The 18767-nt window shown below is 41.7% G+C and overlaps 1 protein-coding gene across 12 annotated transcripts in view; it reads right to left on the reverse strand.

Annotated features, from left to right (window-relative positions):
- The window catches only part of ITGB8 (integrin subunit beta 8), a 48517-nt gene extending 41681 nt beyond the window's left edge, over positions 1 to 6836 (reverse strand). For 2 of the 12 annotated variants that reach the window (XM_064675476.1, XM_064675468.1), the window contains exon 1: positions 5381 to 5894. In XM_064675476.1, the coding sequence (XP_064531546.1) occupies positions 5381 to 5510 (130 nt within the window). In that variant the 5' untranslated portion in view covers positions 5511 to 5894. The other 10 variants (XM_064675516.1, XM_064675484.1, XM_064675505.1 and 7 more) reach the window with 8 other exon arrangements.
- Positions 6837 to 18767: the final 11931 nt, after the last annotated feature.

Here is an 18767-nt window from a genome sequence, read left to right on the forward strand (position 1 = left end):
ACTCTGAGGCCTTAAGAATTTGATATATAAAAAAAGGCCTCAACAAACTACAAAAAGTTTATTAACACAAAGGAACTGATATTCTTCTCCAGTTTTTTATTTTCAGTACCTTCATCATGAGAAGCCAAATTTCTACCAAGACATCTGGATTACAGTTACAGTAAAAGCACAGGATAGTTCACATACATAAGTCTTGAAAATATAACGTACTATTTTAGTGTCATTAATGTATTTTAAGAACACTGAGCAAACTTTAAAGCTCAGGACACCAAGCTATTCCACTTGTCCTTCTTACCTAGACAGAACTCACTAAATCCCAACCACTGCCTGAGACACACCTCTCCTGATCTAAAAAATTATTGTTTTTCTATAAGCAGTTTTTAAAAAGTACATTGGTGACAAAAAAATCATGTAAGTAACGTAAATTTGATTTGTACAATAAGGCTAATGCTTCTTACCTCAGACCTGTTCCTAAAATCATAGAACAGAATTATAATGTCATCTAGGTTGGAAAGGACCTCTAAGACCATGTAGTACAGCCATTAACCCAGTACTGTCAAGTCCACCACTAATCCTCTAAATTGATACACATACACAAAAAACTTGAGTTGCTATGCACCTTTTTGATGATTCTGTTCTCCAAGTTTTCATCTTGAATGATGTGCAACCTTCATGGAACTTTTCGGAGAGGTGAGGCTAAAAAAGACATGCGGAGGCTCAGAGTGTGTCAGGAGTACTTCCTTGAATCATAGAATCATTTAGGCTGGAAAAGACCCTCAAGATCCTTGAGTCCAACTGTTAACACAGAACAAGTCCACTATGAAACCGTGTCCCTAAGCAGCACATGTCTTTTAAATGCCTCCAGGGATGGTGATTCCACCACTTCTGTGGGAAGCCTGTTCCAAGGCTTGACAACCCTTTCAGTGAAGAAATTTTTCCTGATATCCAATCTAAATCTTCCCTGGTACAACTTGAGGCTATTTCTTCTCATCCTATTGCTTGTTACTTGGAAGAAGAGACCCAGAAAGAAGTGATATTCCTAGTTTCCAACCAAGAAATGACGATGATGACTTTCTGAAGAAGTCTTGATAAATATCAGCAGCCTATGTCAACTTACACAATTTGGAAATAAAATATCTTATGTATCTTTTCTCATACCTCCTACTGTAGATTAGTAACTAACACAAATTGTCCTAAATTCAAGACAAAACATATACAAGTCATCACAAGTTCTTCATAGGCACCTGAAAAATTTATCAGCATTTATGCCCGCTGTAAAGTATAAGGGAGAATATAATCTGATGTTGTAATGTCCTCTTGTTGAACATACAACCAGATGTGGGTCATGTGGTGAAGATTTTCTTTAGCTTCCAGAAAATCATATTTTGACATCTTTCTGATGCTCTGAGGAGGTAAATTAGATTGTACTTTAATGGAAAATCAAATTTGTTAATTCAGGCCTCTTGACTAATGGGGTGTAATTCTTTCTTTTTCAGTTGTTGCAGTTCCATTCCTTGAAAGCATAACAGCCAGAAAAAAAAGCAACTGGCTCTTCCAACTACACAGAGTATTCCTTCTGCATGCAATCTTCAGGCTGCCTTGACAACTCCCCTTAGCAAAAGCATATCTGAAATGACAAAAGACAACCCTCCCAGAACATCAAGAACATGGTTATCACTCTTCTAGTTGGTAAGCTGCCCATCTCCTCTTTTTTCCCAGTCTTATCCCATCTCAAACATCTGTGGCAGGAAAGCATTGTAAATACTACACAGGCAACCACACCAGTTGCATTCAACTTGTAAAAACCATAAAATAAAAAAAAAAAACTTACCACATAAAATCCCTGAACAGACATGAAATTGCAACAGATTATGAGAAGTGTACAATTTGCAAAGCAAATTTATGCATACCACTGGCATAATCTCCTTGGGCAATGTGCAGATAAACAAACCTCCCCCTCACTATTCCTCAGAATTGCAACCTACAGCCTTCCCAAACACCCAGGTTGTTTTTCCCAAAGGCTGGTTCCCAAAAGGTTGACTTTCCCAAAGATGGTCCAGTACCCCTAGGGAGCAGATCACCCACGCAGACTCAGGAAATTAAAAATGTTTTTTTTTTCCTTTTCTTCTTGGATTGTTTTAAGCCTTAAGAAAAGCAGAACTGTCTCAGCATTGAGTACCCCATACAACTCAGCTTCCATTGAGCCTCAAAAGAAAATGGGCCAGCACGGAAAAGAAATTAACAGACAAACACCAGTTAAAGTTAACATGATGTATCATTTATTTTGGACTTTTTTTGTGTGTTCAGGGACATTTCCCGACCACCACTCTTCAAAAACTGTTCTTCCATGAGTGGTTTGAATAGCTTTTCTTGTTCCTTTGAGAAGTAACCCAGTAATGATTTATGAAACTTTCTAACTAGAGGGAACACACATGGGAATCTGATGTGACAGATCAATTAACAAGTGACCCTGCCATGATCACAGATCCTCCACTTTCCCCAAGCCCCTAATTGGTCTTTCCAAATGACACTCAGGAAGACTGAAAATGCCAGCTTTTATGGTTGGTATTTAAATTAGAGACTTGTCAACCATGACTATGTAACAGAATTGTTGCGTGACTATTCTCCAACTCTAAAATCAGGGATAAAGATTTTCATGCTATCCAATCCCTGTTTGCACATCACAAGTAAACTCTGTTTACTTGAGCTTCATACAGGAATGACTACCTAGATATTTCAGAAAGCATCCAGTACCTTAGTTTTCAGATTTTAATATTAATTACAACTGGTTTTGAGACACTGCTGAGATTTGAACCAATGTTCTCTGTTAACCTTGAACAATCTGTCATTCTTCAGTTTTTAAGCTCCACATATTCCATGTGCTTATACAACAGGTAAAAACTAAGAGTTTCAACACATTAGTTTTTCAAGAAGGCAAGGGCACTGACTGCCTTCACTGAAGTGAGCACTTACACAACTGGTTAGCACAATGCATACACATGCTCTCACTGTGGAATCCAGCTTTTATTCAGTTCACTGGTTTACATCTTTAGGTTTTAATGTTCAAAGAGAAATGTGGGACCTGTAGAAACCCCTATGGAACTTGCTCCATTCTTATGTCAGGTATTTGTTATAGTTGGCTTACTGAACTGCAAATTTCCTTTTGGTGAGACTTACTGAACAAGAGACCCTTTGTAGAAGGCAGCAACACTACCCTTTTTATCTGAGCTTACAGAACCTTTAATTTGGGACTTCCAAATTTACAGCACTGTGAGATTTCCTTCTGCGCTCCTTGTAACCTCGGGCCAAATTCTACCTTTACTTATCCCCACGCAGTAACTCACATCTCAAACTGCAGTTTGTAGAACTAATACCTCAGGTAGCATTAAACTCTTCATTTTTCAACTAGAAGAGCCACAAATGCTCCAACAAGAATGAACAGACTATGAGTTCCATGTACATTTCATATTAATTCCAGTCGCTTTTAAAACTGGAGATTCAACACAGATACACAGGTTCTGCCAACTCTGCACATAAATAAACTGAACTTGCTGATGGCACAGGAACAGCTCAATGCTGTTCTTCATGCCCAGCACTGTCAGTACAGAAGCAAAGAGGAGTGGCTGCTTCAACAGAGCTGTGTTGCCAAATATCTGTACATGGACTTGCTGCCCAGACTCTCTCTTGGAGCAGCCTGCAGACGTTCAAAGAATCCAGGTGGTGCTGCACTGGCTATCACAACCAAATGTAAAAATCAAACAGCAACAATAATAACAAAAAATTTCACATGTTCATTCAGAGAAAAAACAAACAAAACACTCTTCTTACTTTAACTGTGGCTCTAGCCTGTAAAGTGATTATGTATGAAGGAAGGAATTCAGTGTGACTTTCAGCTTTCATGAATTAGCAGAGGTTTCAAATGAAAAGGAAAAAACAAGGTCTATCTGAGTTACAGTCAGCCCAATCTGAGAGCTGTTGTCACAATAAACACATAACCCATGACGTGTCACCCATGTATATTTTCACTATCAAGCACAACAAAGACAGCAAGTATCCTTTGGCACAAAAGCCCCATGCACAACCTCCCCCTGTGGCATTCTGTTCTGATGCATTATTTGCCCTAGTGCGTTCCTAGGAGCTACACTCATGAGCAAGCACAACACTGCATTCAGGCACAGAACCATCCTCTCCATAAAGTTTCAATTAGCCTTTCAACTCAATTGCACTGCATAAAAAAGAATCTGGGATACTACATACAAGATGTCATGTTTCATAAGAAATTTAATAATATATTTTATTTTTCCTATTGACATTTAGTTTGGTTTTGAATTCAAAATACGAAGCCAAAAAAGCAAAATAAATTATCCTATGAAAGTTAACAAATTATTCCATTGTTTTTAATAGCACTGGGCAAATTCTACTGAATTAGGCATGAATTTGTCACATATGCAATAAAGAACTTAAGGCTAATACATCGTTTCCATTGTAAATCTTATTTTTAGAGGTTACATGTTAACATTTTAAATCAACTCCAGGCTTAGAGTTGGAAATGCAATTATTCCACAAGCTCAAAAAAACACGGAAAGATGACTGACAACTTGAACTGCTTTTCTGACAACTGCTAGTTAAATAAGATTCTTTATGAAATACTTGACTAACCTGATTGCTCTGTCTGATCAGCTGTTGCTACCAAGGTACATTTGCACAAACTGCTCTCAGCCTGCACGCTGAGAGGGGGGTTTGGGAAGCAATTCCACAATGTGAGGGGTTACCCACATTCACCTTTTTCATCACCAGTACCGTGGCTCCCGGGGAACCGTCAGTATACAGGTTACCCCAAGGTAAACAGAAGACAATCTTCCCATAGCTGTATCCCTATTTCACCCTGCCACTACATGCCATATAAGCGACGTAAAACGGAGTGTTACCATCCCTAAGCATTGTCCATCCGTAGCTTGGGAATCCCCAGGCGGTTCTGTGTGCCGCTTCACGGAGACTTGCGGAGAGTGCACTTTCAGGACCCGCAGCATCCTGGAGTGCGATATTCCCGCAGGCTCTCCGGGAGCTGCCACGGCTCCCTAAAGGGTGGACGCCCCAGGATGGACAGTTAAACTACGGGCCGGCGTGAAGTTTGTGCAAGGGCCGGCGGCTCCAGCCCGGCTCTCCCTGCAGGTACGCGCCGCCCGCCGGCCCGGCCCGGCCCGGCCCGGCGTGTGCCCACGGCGGCGGGCGGCCCCGGCTGTCAGGGCTGTGCCCCGGGGCAGCCGCCGAGACCGGCCGTGCCCCCCGCCCACGCACGGCCCCCGCGCCCGAACCAAACCCAGCGGCAACCCCAGCCAGCCGGGGCACGGCGAGCAGCCCCAGGCGCTCGGACACTTACGGCGCTGGCAGAGTCCCGGCACGGCCGCCAGCAGCCGGACCGCCCCCAGGAGGGCTCCGGGGCCGCGCTGGCACCTGGGCACGGAGACGATCCCCGCGGTGAGGCAAGCCAGCAGCGGCACCCACATCATGCGCCGCTGCCGGCACCGCTCCCGCTCGGTCTCCTCGGGGCCGTGCCTCGGCGCCGCGGCGCGCTCAGTCCCGGCCCCCGCGGGGGCGGCGGCGGCGGCGGGGCCAGGGGAGGGGCGGTGGCGGGCCCGGCACAGGTAGGGCGCTCGGCGGGGCGGGCGCGGGCCGCTGCATCTCGGGGGCAGCGCCCGCCGCGCCCCCGCGCCCCGCCAGGGCCGGCCCCCCCCCGGCAGCGGCGGCCGTGAGGCCCCGGCCGAGCGCAGAGCGCAGCTCCCTCCATCCGCCTCCAGACCGGCGCGCCAGGGGCGCCCCACCGCCCGCCCTGCCCGGGGGGCGCGGGGAGGCTCTTGGCACCGCGCGGATAGCGGCGGCGGCGGCTCCGCACTTCCCTCGGGGAAACAGGCGGCCGGCGGCTGTCCCCGCCCCCGCCGGGCAGCCGCCCCCCGCCCGCCCCTGCCGGGGCCAGGTGGGCGCTGCCGGCCCCGTCCCGAGCTGCTGCCGGGGCTGTTCCTCTGCGCCGCGGGGCCGGGGTTTGGCGCGGGTTGGGGGGCCCGGGAGGGTGGCCGGCGGCGCTGCACGGAGCGGCCCGGCCCCACCGCGGCGGGTGCGAGCCGGGCCCGCGGGTCCCCACGGGTCCCCCCGGTTCCCCTCGGTTGCCAGGAGACGGCAGCGGGGCAGGTTCCGCGGGCGGGGGCGGGCCCGGCGGTGAAGTCACTGCGTCCGCCCGCGCCGCTTTGTTCGGGGAGGCGGGCGAAGGCCGTGGACACAGCGCTGCGCCTCCCGCTGCCGCACCTCGCCCTCCGCCCTGGCCCCGTGGCAGCCCCTCCGCCCCTCGGCGGGGCCGGCCCTCGCTTCGTGTGACGCCGCCGCCGCTTGCTCGTGCGACCCTCACCCCCATCGCCTCCTCCTCACCCCGCGGCGCTGCCCCCCGGCCCCACAAGCGCCGCCGGAGCGCCGCGCTGGGTGCAGCGCGCTGGACCAGGGTGCGGGCCGGCAAACCGCCCCCGATCACTTAATGTCACCTAAACACACCTCCCCTTCTTTGCCGCCTTCCCCGAGTGATTTCTGCCCGGAGTTTCCACCCCTCCGGGCGCAGTAGGAGTAAAGCAAAGGTTACCGTGCCCGGAAAGTACCGCGACGTGCGGGCCAGGAAAGCCCCGCCGGGCCAAGGTGCGAGCTCCGGCCCGGCTCCGCTCCCCGGCCCTCCTGACGGTCGTGTCACTGTGCTCCTCTCGAGGGCTCCGCTCCCCGGGCACGCAGTGCGTAGAGGCCTTTTCCCGGCAGGTGAAACGCACCTGGGCACCTCTCCCTGTCACACGCCGGTGGCCGGGCCGCCGTCTCCCTGGGTTACCGGGGAGCTGTGCCGGCCTCGGAGCACAGAGCCAGCTATGGCCAGCCCGGTGTCATCCCTTCATTTCTGATCCTAATGACAGAACAGATGTCAGTGCAGGCAGGATCCCAAAATAGCATGTCGATGCACCACCCAAGTCTGCCTGTGCACGGTACAACGTTAATAAATCCTGCAAATGCAAGCAGTGTAAATAGTGTGCTGTTTCACTGTCCTTATGAAAGTCTGTGAAAGCCTCTTTAGACCCTGTGCTAAGCCTCATGGACTTATGGATTATTTATCATCTGCATGTCAAAGATCAGAAACTGAACCTACACTGGTTTGTTCAAGGGTGCTAAGGAGGAGTTGGCAATGGAATAGTCCTATACTTGCACTCTTGGGAGTTTTTAAGCACTGTATCATCTCCTTTGCTTCACCTTGGAAAAATCCCTTTTCAGACATCTGACTGTCATTCCTCGCGTGGCCACAGCCCAGATGGGGATATGGGATGTGAGAAAGTCACATGCAGTGACGGTCACATAAAAAATGTAGCGTCTACAGGACTTCAATTATTGTGGCATTCCTGACCTAAAAGCTCTATGATTTCAGAGGTCACAGTCTCAAATACTGTAAGTAGTGAGCTACATGTCCCATGAGAGTTCAGTTAGATGCTATTTGAAATAAGATATACTTGCGACACATGAACTAAACTCAATTTACTCATGTTGGACACTATAATGTTTAACTCCTGGGTCATGATGTTGCAAATTTATGGTGATTCAAATGTATATGGAAAAAAGGGATTCAGGATGAGACAAAAACAAATTCAAGGAAATATCTTTAAACAAAATGCCAACAGAAGCAAAAGTCACCAAAACTGAGATCTCTCTACTTTGGGATTTTTCACTTGCATAGTCTAAATAGTGCTGATGGAAGGATACAGCTAATATTCCATACAGATATATTCTTTACAAATCTTTTTATCAGATCAGAAGGTAAATTATCATAAGCGTCATAAACAAAATGGCTCTGTCCTCAACAGCATGAATTATCTTGCAGGTTTCTAAGAAAAGGCTGTTCATCATACAGATAGGAATCAGAGTCATTACATGCCCTACTCCTGATGAGAACGACATCCAAGGATTTGGCATTCTAGGCAGAAAGACAATACCTACGGTTTAAGGGGGAAGAAAAAATTCAGATATTTTTTATATAAAATCGGAGAATACGGTAACCAGAATGAAAACTGGCTAGTCATTAATTTAAACACTGAGAACATAATGAAAAGGATGTCAGTATTGGGTGTGAACTATGCACCCTGAATAGTTAAAGTTACCAGGATCAGCAGTAACAAGCCAAGAGCTAAAGGTGCCAATAGTTTAGGCCTCTGTGTGTGCAGGCCACTGTAGCTGTGTAAAGTAATCTGCTGGTTTATGTAAAGTGCAGCTTTTTCCTATTTCTTTAGCTTCATTCCTCCCATGGTGGGATCCAAAGACTTAAAAACATTTACTTTACAGTGATAGCATCTTTGAATAAATTGTTGTTCAGGCAGTGTTTATAATGCAATAATATAATTATGCAGGAGTTTTGAATAATAATTCTAGTTTTGCAAGTGGAGAAACTGAGTCATCCAAGGTCACATAACAGACACAAATCAAGGAGTTTAAGACAACTGGAAATGGATTTAAGTCTCAATCCATTGTCCTATCCACAGGGCCATTAATCCTTGAAGTAATGTGGTTGTGGAATCTCTGTCCTTCAAGATATTTGAAACTCAGCTGAACAGGTCCCCAGGCAGCCTGAACTAATTAGATCTGTTTTGAGCAGAGGGCTCATTGTGCCTCAAGAGGCTTTTTCCAACCTATGCTGTTCTATGAATTTCTATGGTGGAAAGTGTGTAGTTCTCTTTTATTACATGTATAACAAATTTCTTGAAGTGTTATAACTGCGGCTTCTTTTCAGTATTTGCTTTTGTTTTATTGAAAACAAAATACAATTGTCTATCACAGTGTTGGTGAACAGCCTCTCTTTTCAGGAAACAGTTTTGAAAATATTGCATCTGCAACGAATGCTAACTAGAGCTGGTCAAAAACCCCAAAACATTTCTTACAAAACCCACGTTCCTTTTTTGGTTGAATATTTCCAACCATCTTTAATGTGCCATTTCATGGGGGAGAGTCCAAACCAAGGCTGCAAAGGGAAGATTGATGGTGTTTTACAACTTCTGATATCACAACTTTTTTAAAATAAAAAATGCACTGCGTGTTCATCAGGAGGTCCTGTGATTTCTTACATTAGAAATGGCATCTTAGACACAATTAAAATCCCCGTAAAACGCATTATGGTGTACTTAAATTATTTGTACTTTCCCCCAACTTCCCTATTTTGATAATATAAAATCCTGCTAGAGTATAGTAATTGTTTTGGATTTGGTGGCTTTACTTGATCCCACGGACATGCAAATTGTATTTCTTTGCTATATAACTAGCTAAATGGATCATATGCTCGTCTGTCAGATACAATTGCTTATGGCAATCTATATGGCAGCAATGCCTCCCTTCTGCTTTTCTTTAGAAAATTACTTGCAAAACCCCGGTGGTACACTTCTCTTCCTTTCTTATATAAACAATTGAATTCTAAAATTTCTATATTAAAAATAGAGTATGTAATCCTCTAGAAGTCCCAGATCTTGATCTTTTGTACTTCAGTGCTTGCGACAAGCCCGCTGAAGTCTGTGTTATAAGACAAAAAACCTAAGATATTTCAGACCATTGCAAGAAAAAAAAAAAAGGCAGTGAAGATAGTTTTTCAACAGAAATGATCAGCAAGCAGTTCAGACAGAGACAGCAGTGGCTTCTCAGGTGAGAAGTTATCATTCTGTTTAGGGTTTACCAGGTCAAACCCAATGCTTTAAGCTCTATACAGACATTCATTTCCTAGGACATCTGTAGTGCAAACAGCTGATCTGTAAATTAGCATTGAGGGGTCTCAGTGAAGGTGTCCCTCTCCTCTGTTTAAGTGGAAGGATTTTTCTAGAGACAAGAAAGCATAAAAAATTATCTATAAAATTACACTAGGATTCTTAAAAGCATAAAAATATGCATGTAACAAGTGGTCAAAGCTTAGATTGTTTATTGAAATGCTCTAAAAACCTCTTTCTGGAAGTAATTACTGAAAAACCCCAGCAGTATATTCAGTTGAACAGATGTATTCTGGAAGAAGAACATTTTAATTGTTGTCACATGAGGAGTTTTAAAGAACACTGTTACACTAAGATATTTTGGTACTTCCACTATGCATTTTTATGTGATGGAACTGGTATTTTAGATAGAAGTGTTTTCTTCCTTTTGACAAATACTACTGTATTTGTTTTGAGAGTCTTTCTGACTTCAGAGAGTTGAGCTCCCCTAAGTAAATTTTAAAGAATAAAATTTACCTGGGATTCTTCTATATACTGTCATTAATATTTTCCAGATATTACATCACATATTTACAGGCACCATGGCTTGATTTCTGAAAGCAATAGATACAAGAACAATAGGCCAAATGAGTTACTTCATTAACCTTATTTCAGTGGGACTTTCGCCTGAAGGACCAAAGACCAGATCTGTGTTACTGATCTGTGTGCCATTTTCCTGTTTTCCTTCAGTGACTAACAGAGAAAGAAGAGCATTTAGTTTTACTTAGTTTTGTATTCGCAAAGGACTGCAGCCCACCCAAAAACAGTCATAACAATTTTGATGCTATGTTGTTTTCCAGCTCAATGGAAGATGGTGAAGGCCAGGTTTCATCTTGATAGATGTAAGTGTAGATCCACAGACACTGAAGCTGCTGAGCTCTGAAAATACACATTTCAAAGAACAGTTTCTGACATAAACAACACTTTTATTTCTACAGAGGAGCAACAACCACTGTGCAGTTTAGCAACAGTCACACACTGTTATCAGAATTATTTTGTTATTATTGCACGCTCAAACTGTCCACAGAACACTGGCACTCTATGTGTTTTTCTTTCTTTACCTCCACCCATTTCCTTCTGTTCTTGTTGCCTGTCTCCTGCCTTTCTCTCTGGTACTTGTAAAAGGTATGTTATCTCCACTTACTGCTGAGAACCAGCTTGGGTGCCAATCAAGTGACGGTGTTACACCTCGGGTGTTTTCATTTCCTTCTTCCTCAAAATTTAGCTTTTATTTCTCTCCTTTTTTTTTTTTTTTTTTCTCATCTCCACTCTCCCACAGTCAGTTTGGATGAATCCTCAGATACTTTACAGGCCTCTTGCTTTCCCAATCTACCTCCTCCCTATGTCTCACTTCTCTAATGGAGTTCTAAGGTCATGACTGCTGCTGCTGCAGCATTGCATCTTCTTCCTCATCCTCTTTCCATGGTGATTTCACGCCTTCTCTGTCCCCAAGATCTTGTGTTACCAAGGGTGGAGATGAAATATTCCATAATTATACAGCAGGCCTGACAACATTTTGGAAAGTTTTCAGAGAAAATTCCCATATTTGCCCCTGTCACCATGAGCTCACTTGTTATTTCCCAGAGGTTTCCTCTGTAATGTTTTACAAGGAACTGGTAGAAAGAATGTAGACTATAGTAGATAATTAATAGGAAATATTTCTCGGGACTTCTGAAAGACTACAGTTCCTGTTGAGGAAATTAGGTGTTAAAGGTTGAAAGGTAAAGGTAAGTTTAGAAACAGCACTGGTATTGTTTACAGAAATTAAAGTTCATTTATAGCTCAGAATCACCTCTATAAATCAAGCTCAAAAGTATCTTACAGTTGCAATGCAGGAGTTTGTAATAGGGTGATTGATGAGTACAAATCATTTCTCCTTCCCATAGCTAAACTGGTGCATTGAGCTGTGGCGGATGAGTGAAAAAATCCCATGGGCATACTCTGTGTGCATGTGACAGAGGGGCAAGGGTGTGTATGTGTGTGGACATGGACAGGGAGTGTGTGTTTTTCCAGAATTACCAAAGGTTCTGAACCTCCCTGACAGGATTTCATCTGAACTTGTTCTCAGTCTTGAAGCAGGGTGTGCACATTAAAACCTGGATGCTCTCTGTGGGGTATTTATCTGCATATCCCCTCCCCTCTCTCACCAGATTGCTGCTCAAGACTCACCGCTAAAATGGCAGCCAAAATAAATCAAGAAGCATTTAGTGGGAAAATCAGGAAAGAATGAAGGCAGATGGGGACATTTAGAAATAATAAAAAAAATTACTAACTGATTTTTCTAATTGTTTCAAATACGTTTCTGCATATACATCTTCTCCCTCCCACATTCTGCTTATCCTTAGATTGTTTTCATTTTGGTGTAGAAGCATGTGTGTTTGGGTAGCACCTCACACAAATTCATCCCTACTTCTGAAAAACATCCCTACTTCTGTATTTTTAATTCATATCAGTAAATCTTTGCTTGTCTAATTCCAGGCTCCAGTAGAGCTGTAGTTATTAGTTTTACTGTTCTTCCTTTATGCTATAATAAAGCTAAAATTCTTTTAAAAATAAAGTATAATTAAGTTGTGGAATTCATTTGCTCCAGGTAAGAAATTTGCAGGATTTAAAAATAGATGAGATATTTATATGAATTTTATGTGTTTTTACACTATCCGGGATAAAAGTTCATGACAAAGGTAACCTTTTGTGCTTCAGAACAAGAACCACTATCAGTGGCTGCAGAGAAATTTCCCCTGTGGCCCCACAGTGATGTGTTCCTTTTAAAATGATTTCCACCTTTGCTGTAGCAAATGGTCCCAACTGTGATGGGAGTCAAGGTAAGGCATGAGAGGGACTGTGGGATTCATGTCTTGCAAGGGAACAGACATCACGTTTTTGGGGACAAATACTTCCAGCCTGAGTTGAGACAGTCTAGAAGTAATTGAATTGTTCAGCAATATATAAAGAGTCAGTATAAACTAAGGACCAAAATTAAGGTCATACTCTTAGCATGTACTTGAATAGAGTACACAGCTACCTTAGGATTTGACAGACCTTATCTTTTTATCTCAAATGGAAAATATTTTACTTAATTAAGTTACAGACAAGCTAGTAATTTGTTCCATTAGAATTTAGTTACTGTCATACTGTACCGGTAAATAATCCTCATGTGACATGACACATTAATGAACACGGGAAGAATGAGGGGAAATAGAGATTTCAAAGTAATTTAGTAAACCTAACTGTGTTTGAAGAAAAATATTTCTGATAAAACTTCTTATTTGGCACCATTTTCCACGATGGGTGGTCTCGAATTCAAGACTCAATGGTTATATAAGTGAGAGACTATAGATCAAACAGATGTGTTCATGTTAAATTGCTAGGTGAATTTGTATAGCCTATATAACACAGGATGTTAGAAAAGATGACCATTATAATTCTTACTTGATTTAAATTATATCAGTTCTATTAATGTCACACTTCTACAGGCAATTAACAAACTTGTATAACTTGGACTTGGAAGAGAAAATGGAACACAAGATGTCAGTTTGCAGGAGATGTGTCCTGGCTGACTCTGAAAGAAGTAAGGATTACATTACATCAAATTAAGCTAAAATTTCACCATGCTCAACAGAATAATACAGGTGCAAAATTGAAGTAAAAGAGAGAAGAGCCAACAGAACAGGCAGTATGGATACCAGTGACATGTACCTTACTTATGCACAAACTATCCTAATAATAACTGCCATGGAAGGTTATGATCTCAAGAGATGTAATCCAGGTAATAAATTTGAATATAACTATGTGTGCCACAGAAGACATAGGCACCTGGACTACTCAAAAGGACAGAAGAGAATGACTAGATCTTTTGCCCTTAGGTATTAACTGTCTCCCCAGGAATACTGCAAATAACAGTGATCACAGCTTGAAAATGCACAGTTATGAATTTACTGATGGCTTGTGGGTTTTCATTTTTACAGTGGGGGCCAAAATGGTGTTGTCACTAAGCTTCTTCCCATGTGTGGGTGGAAACCACTCTGTAGATTCTTGTTTTATTTTTTAGTGCATCACAAACTGACCAACAGTCAGTTGTTCAGTCCACTTCCCTATGAGAACATGAGAGGTGTCATTCCTGTAGGAGGAGAGGATGAACTGAAAATAAAACAGATCAGATCCTGTGGACAGTCAAAATGAAGTTGGATATGTAAATCAGGATTAAATTTCAAAACCCAAACCATAAGAAATACAGTTTTTTGTTGTCCAGAAATTCTTTGAGTCTGTGATGGTATAAGGATGTTTTCCCTCTTGAAATACCTCCTATTTAGTATGCTCTTTTGTCTGCTGTTTGTGCTCCAGGATGTAATACATATATGATGAACATATCACAGAAATGATAAGGAGATTGTTCATTACTAATACTTTAATACTAAAAAGTTGACTACAAATCCATTTCAAACTATAGTTCGATTCTCTGGTAATATGACACTAATATCACTTCAGAGCCCTCATTCTGATTCAGATCCATACTCTATATTCTACAGCCAAAAAAATTGGAGGAGATCCAGTTATACAAGGAGCAAAAGGTAACATTTACCATATAACATTAGAAATTCTAGATATATTAGAAAAAGATTTCCCAACAAATGATTTTGTTATGTAAAATTGATAGTTCATTGAAATTAAAAATTTTATAATAGATTTAAAAAATGTGTGAAAGAAGTTAATATTGTCCATCTAGTACAGAGAGGGTGGATAAAACAACAATTTTGAGTTAATTGATGAGAATTATAGATAGTTGTAGCTAGATGGAGGGTTGAGGAAGAATTCTGCCTATTGGTGCCAAATGGAGTCATTGCCAGGGTTTTCTTTTCCATCAGCTTTACCTTAATGGTGGCTGGGCACACCACCTCTTTTTGCTCTTGATCCATCCATTGCTCAGCAGATTATGCTTTCTTTTATATGTTTCTTTATTCTGGCTGTCTTCTTTTACTAAAACCAAGCAATGTGACCCTTTTTTTCTTATTTTATTTTTAGATTGACTTTCAAGTTGAAAGTATATGCAGAGAGAAGAAATCATTCTTTCTTTAGCACTGTTGAACTAGCATGGTTTTTTAACTTCCTTTGTTTTGTTTTGGTGTTTTGGGTTTTTTTAGAGCGATTTTTTTTTCCCCTTAATCTCTTTTAGCAATAGCAACCACAGAAGTTGCCTGTAATAATACCAGGCAAGCATTTTCCATTCCAAACATGAGAATGGAGTCTGATAGTATCCTCTAAAGGAGTATATGAAACCTTTAGGTGGCAGCCAAGGGCTGCAGTTTGAATCCCTAGATTTATTAGTAGTGTGGTTTATGATCTCTGCCTCAGGTGGCAAGAAGGATATGATGAGGAATGAATTTCTAATCCATCCAAAAGTAAAACAATAAAAATTCATGTAGATGAAGCTGGATGTATCTAGATATACAGGAATGCACCTGGGAGTTCCCTCTATGGTCTGTTGCCCTTCCACCAAACTCCTTCAAAGAACTGCTAAAAGCACATCCTGAAGCCTAGTGTCTTACTCCTGTCGATAAATTTATTATAAACCGCTATTCAATATAGTGCCTTCGCGTTGCGCTCAGAACATGAATGACAATGTGTGTCTAGATCTAGTTGGAGATTGGAAACCCTTGGTGGTCTCTTGACATGTATCTCCTGTGCCCCATGGCCCGTCATAGATGAACAGTGGAGGCTGCTGGTCCCCTTGCCTCTCCCACATAGTAATGCCTCTGCAACCTTCCTGAGCAATTTGGGGCATGCCATGTGAGACTGTGTTTCCAAAGGTGTTCATTCAAATGATACCTGCTGGAATTATAGTTCTGGCTTATTATTGCCATTCTACTCTAAAGCACAGTTTTGTGAAAATGGTGGGTTGTTGTTTTTTTCACAAAATGGACTTGTTCAAATCCTGAGTTTACTTTACTGCAGTTAGATGTGTTGAAATATGTTCTAACAATGTGCAATTAAGTTATCTAGAGGTATCAAAATGTTTGTTAATGAAAATAAAACTCTTTGAAAGAAACTGTAGTCTTGAGGGACTCTCTTAGGGAAAAAATGAATCTTTGTTGTTACAAATAACTGCACAATGTCTTTCAATACAGAGCTTACTTTTTTTCAATTTGCTGTCATTTTCATGCAAGAAAACATGACTACATTTGTGGTTTGGGAGTTAAAACTAGAAAATGAGAGATTTATAAATAGCCTCGTTTGTTAATTGTACTGTTACCAAAGTTGGTTTTTTTCATTGCATAATTAACAATTACATGCAGCTACAAATCATGTTGTTTACCTCTGCAGTTTAATGCAGTGTGCATCGCCTCATCACCTCACAGATAGGCCCAAGTGTTCAACATTGCAATGCTAAAAACCTGTATATATGCAGAACAAATATCCAAATATAGCATTGAGACAAGAAATTGTACCCTGATTACAAACCAGATGTTAAAAATCAAGTAGTTTAATGCTAATGACTATTGGTTCAGTGACTAACAAGATTTGCATTAGAATATGTTACTTTCTTTTAAGCAGTTTGTGAACAAGTAAGGTCTGCCTGAGTATGTGGGTATTTATTAGTTAACAAGATTATTTTTGTCTTCCCTTTATATTGCCTTTTTTTTTTTCATATTCTCTCTCTTGTGTGAGCCCAGGTGAATGAATGGAGACACATGTAAGGCCCATTTCCCGTATTTCCGAATCTTCATCCTCAAGCATCTCTTCAGAAGGTGTACAGCTGTTATAAAACACAGCTGGACTGGGGCTAATACGTTTTCCTCCATGCTGAGCCTGTTCTCTTGTTTGTGTCTAGTTAGCTCTCAGTGGAAGCAGAGTGGAAGGAAAGAGGTAAGCAAGCCTGTCTCTTCCCACCTGTGGAGAGGTGCCATGCTTTTCTTATTAAGGCTATTACGCCTTATACGCATGCATTGCTGCATAGTAGTTCACCTCGTCAAGCTTTACAAATTCTTTGCATTTTAATTGTTCACTCCCATTATCTGTCCCAAACTTCCTCTCTTTCAGGTCCCTGCTTGACTGGCTGTAAGACTTTTGCATTCACATTCAGAAAGGAAAGAGGAAAGCATCTAATTCACATGGTTAAAATTAATTAGTAAACAGAATGGTCTGAGCTGATGTGGAATACAGCCAAAATACTCTAAAAGATGCCCTTGTTATTCAAGAGGCACCAATAGATGTTTACATGATAAAAAAGGATAAAAGTTTTCTACCCATAAGGCACCCACTCATCTTGAGTGTATATTCCTTATTACTGGCATTTTGTTTGCTCGTATAACAAAACATTGGAGGTTGACTTACTAGAGACAGATTTGCTAAGTGGTCCACTTACTTTTTAGCTAAATAATTTATTACTGCATAAACATTTCCTTTGAGTAAAAAATGCCCATACACTCCTCTTCAGACATGCAGTCTCTCTTGGGGGAAAATTTATTTGGAGGCTCTGTCTCATAATAAGGGTTTTCTAAGGAACAGTGATCAGCTGGGCATTCATGTGCTGTCTTATTCTAAGCTACACTAAGAGATTTTGTGGCACATTTCCCTGCCCAGGGAATACTCAGGATATGGGGGTGGTTTGAAATGTTTGTTTGGATGAGATGAGAAATGATCTCACAAGTTGCCAGAAAGAGGGGCTTAGTGAAATGGAAGGTAGGAGAGGACGTGTCCAGTATGGTGAAGAAGGAATTACACATTAGCTCATATAAATAATAATAGCAGGTGTGGGTAATTGCACTTTAGCAAAACCGTATTTGAAAGCGGTTAGGTTGTAGTTTCTTAGCAACTGCTGCTGACAGCTACGTTTTAAGTGGCCAAGGCTTTCAAATAAGGCAACACCCACAGCCTGCTATACAACAGTATTAAATAGAGGGAAATGCTAAAGCAGAAGTGTTCTTACTTTCTAAACAAAACACCACAGAGAGCCAGAGCTACAGAGGAGGTGATGAAATAGAAAAAACAGAAATTATGTCTATATTTCTAGGTAAGCCTTTTCAGGAACAACTGCTTAGGAAGAACCATTATGGAGAAAGGCATGATCCATGGCCTACTCAGTGCAATGGGTAGGCTTTAGGGAATGTTGATGGGGCATACATTTTAATTAGATAATTTTGTTATTATGATGGCAAATTTTGTTCTGTCTTTTTATATATTTGTCACATAAAATCCATGCATATAAAGGATTTTATTTTATGTGAATGAGTATATCTATGTTTAGTCTGAAATGTAAATGTTGTAAGTAATGTTCATCACTTAAGACCATGCTGTCAACAAGATGATTTTGAATCTTGGACAAGAATATTTCCTGGAAGAAGACTGTGCTAAAGCCGACGAAGAAGAGTTGAAAGAGTGCTAAAAAGAAGGCGTCGAAAGGGTTCATCTTTTTGGCTAATTGATGCCAATTTACATTTGGCTGATTCATACTGTAGTGTCTCAGTTGTTGTCAATTCCTTATGGGTGCTCCATAGAAAACAGTATTTCTTGCTTGTTAATATTATCCCCAGTAAGCTAGGTCATGTTCTGGCAGGCAATAACACGCTCTTAATTCATTATCCATAGAGCCATCAAGAAGTTAACTATAATTTTTTTTCCTCTTCTGAAACCATTATATTTTCTGGCAATGCATAGGCTTGGATAGATCATACTGGGGAAAAGTTCTCCAACCCAAGGTGGAAAAGCTAATGTACTAGTTAAGGCACTCCCTGGATTAATAAATTTCAAATTCTGGAAAAGCAGCCTAACTTTTAGCTTACTATTTTGGTGAGTGGGAATGTCAATCTGTCTCTTACACAAATAGTATGGTGTATTGTGCCCTTATTCTGGCTTTACAAAATTTTTATTATTTTGAAGTAAAACGTATATATGCAAAAGATGAGTGGAAGTGACTTCTACAAGTTTTCGAACACCTTAGATATTTCCATATTATCTCCAAAGTGCAAAGCACATTTC

The sequence above is a fragment of the Pseudopipra pipra genome, chromosome 1 (assembly GCF_036250125.1).
Source record: "Pseudopipra pipra isolate bDixPip1 chromosome 1, bDixPip1.hap1, whole genome shotgun sequence".
In the NCBI taxonomy this organism is placed as follows: domain Eukaryota; kingdom Metazoa; phylum Chordata; class Aves; order Passeriformes; family Pipridae; genus Pseudopipra; species Pseudopipra pipra.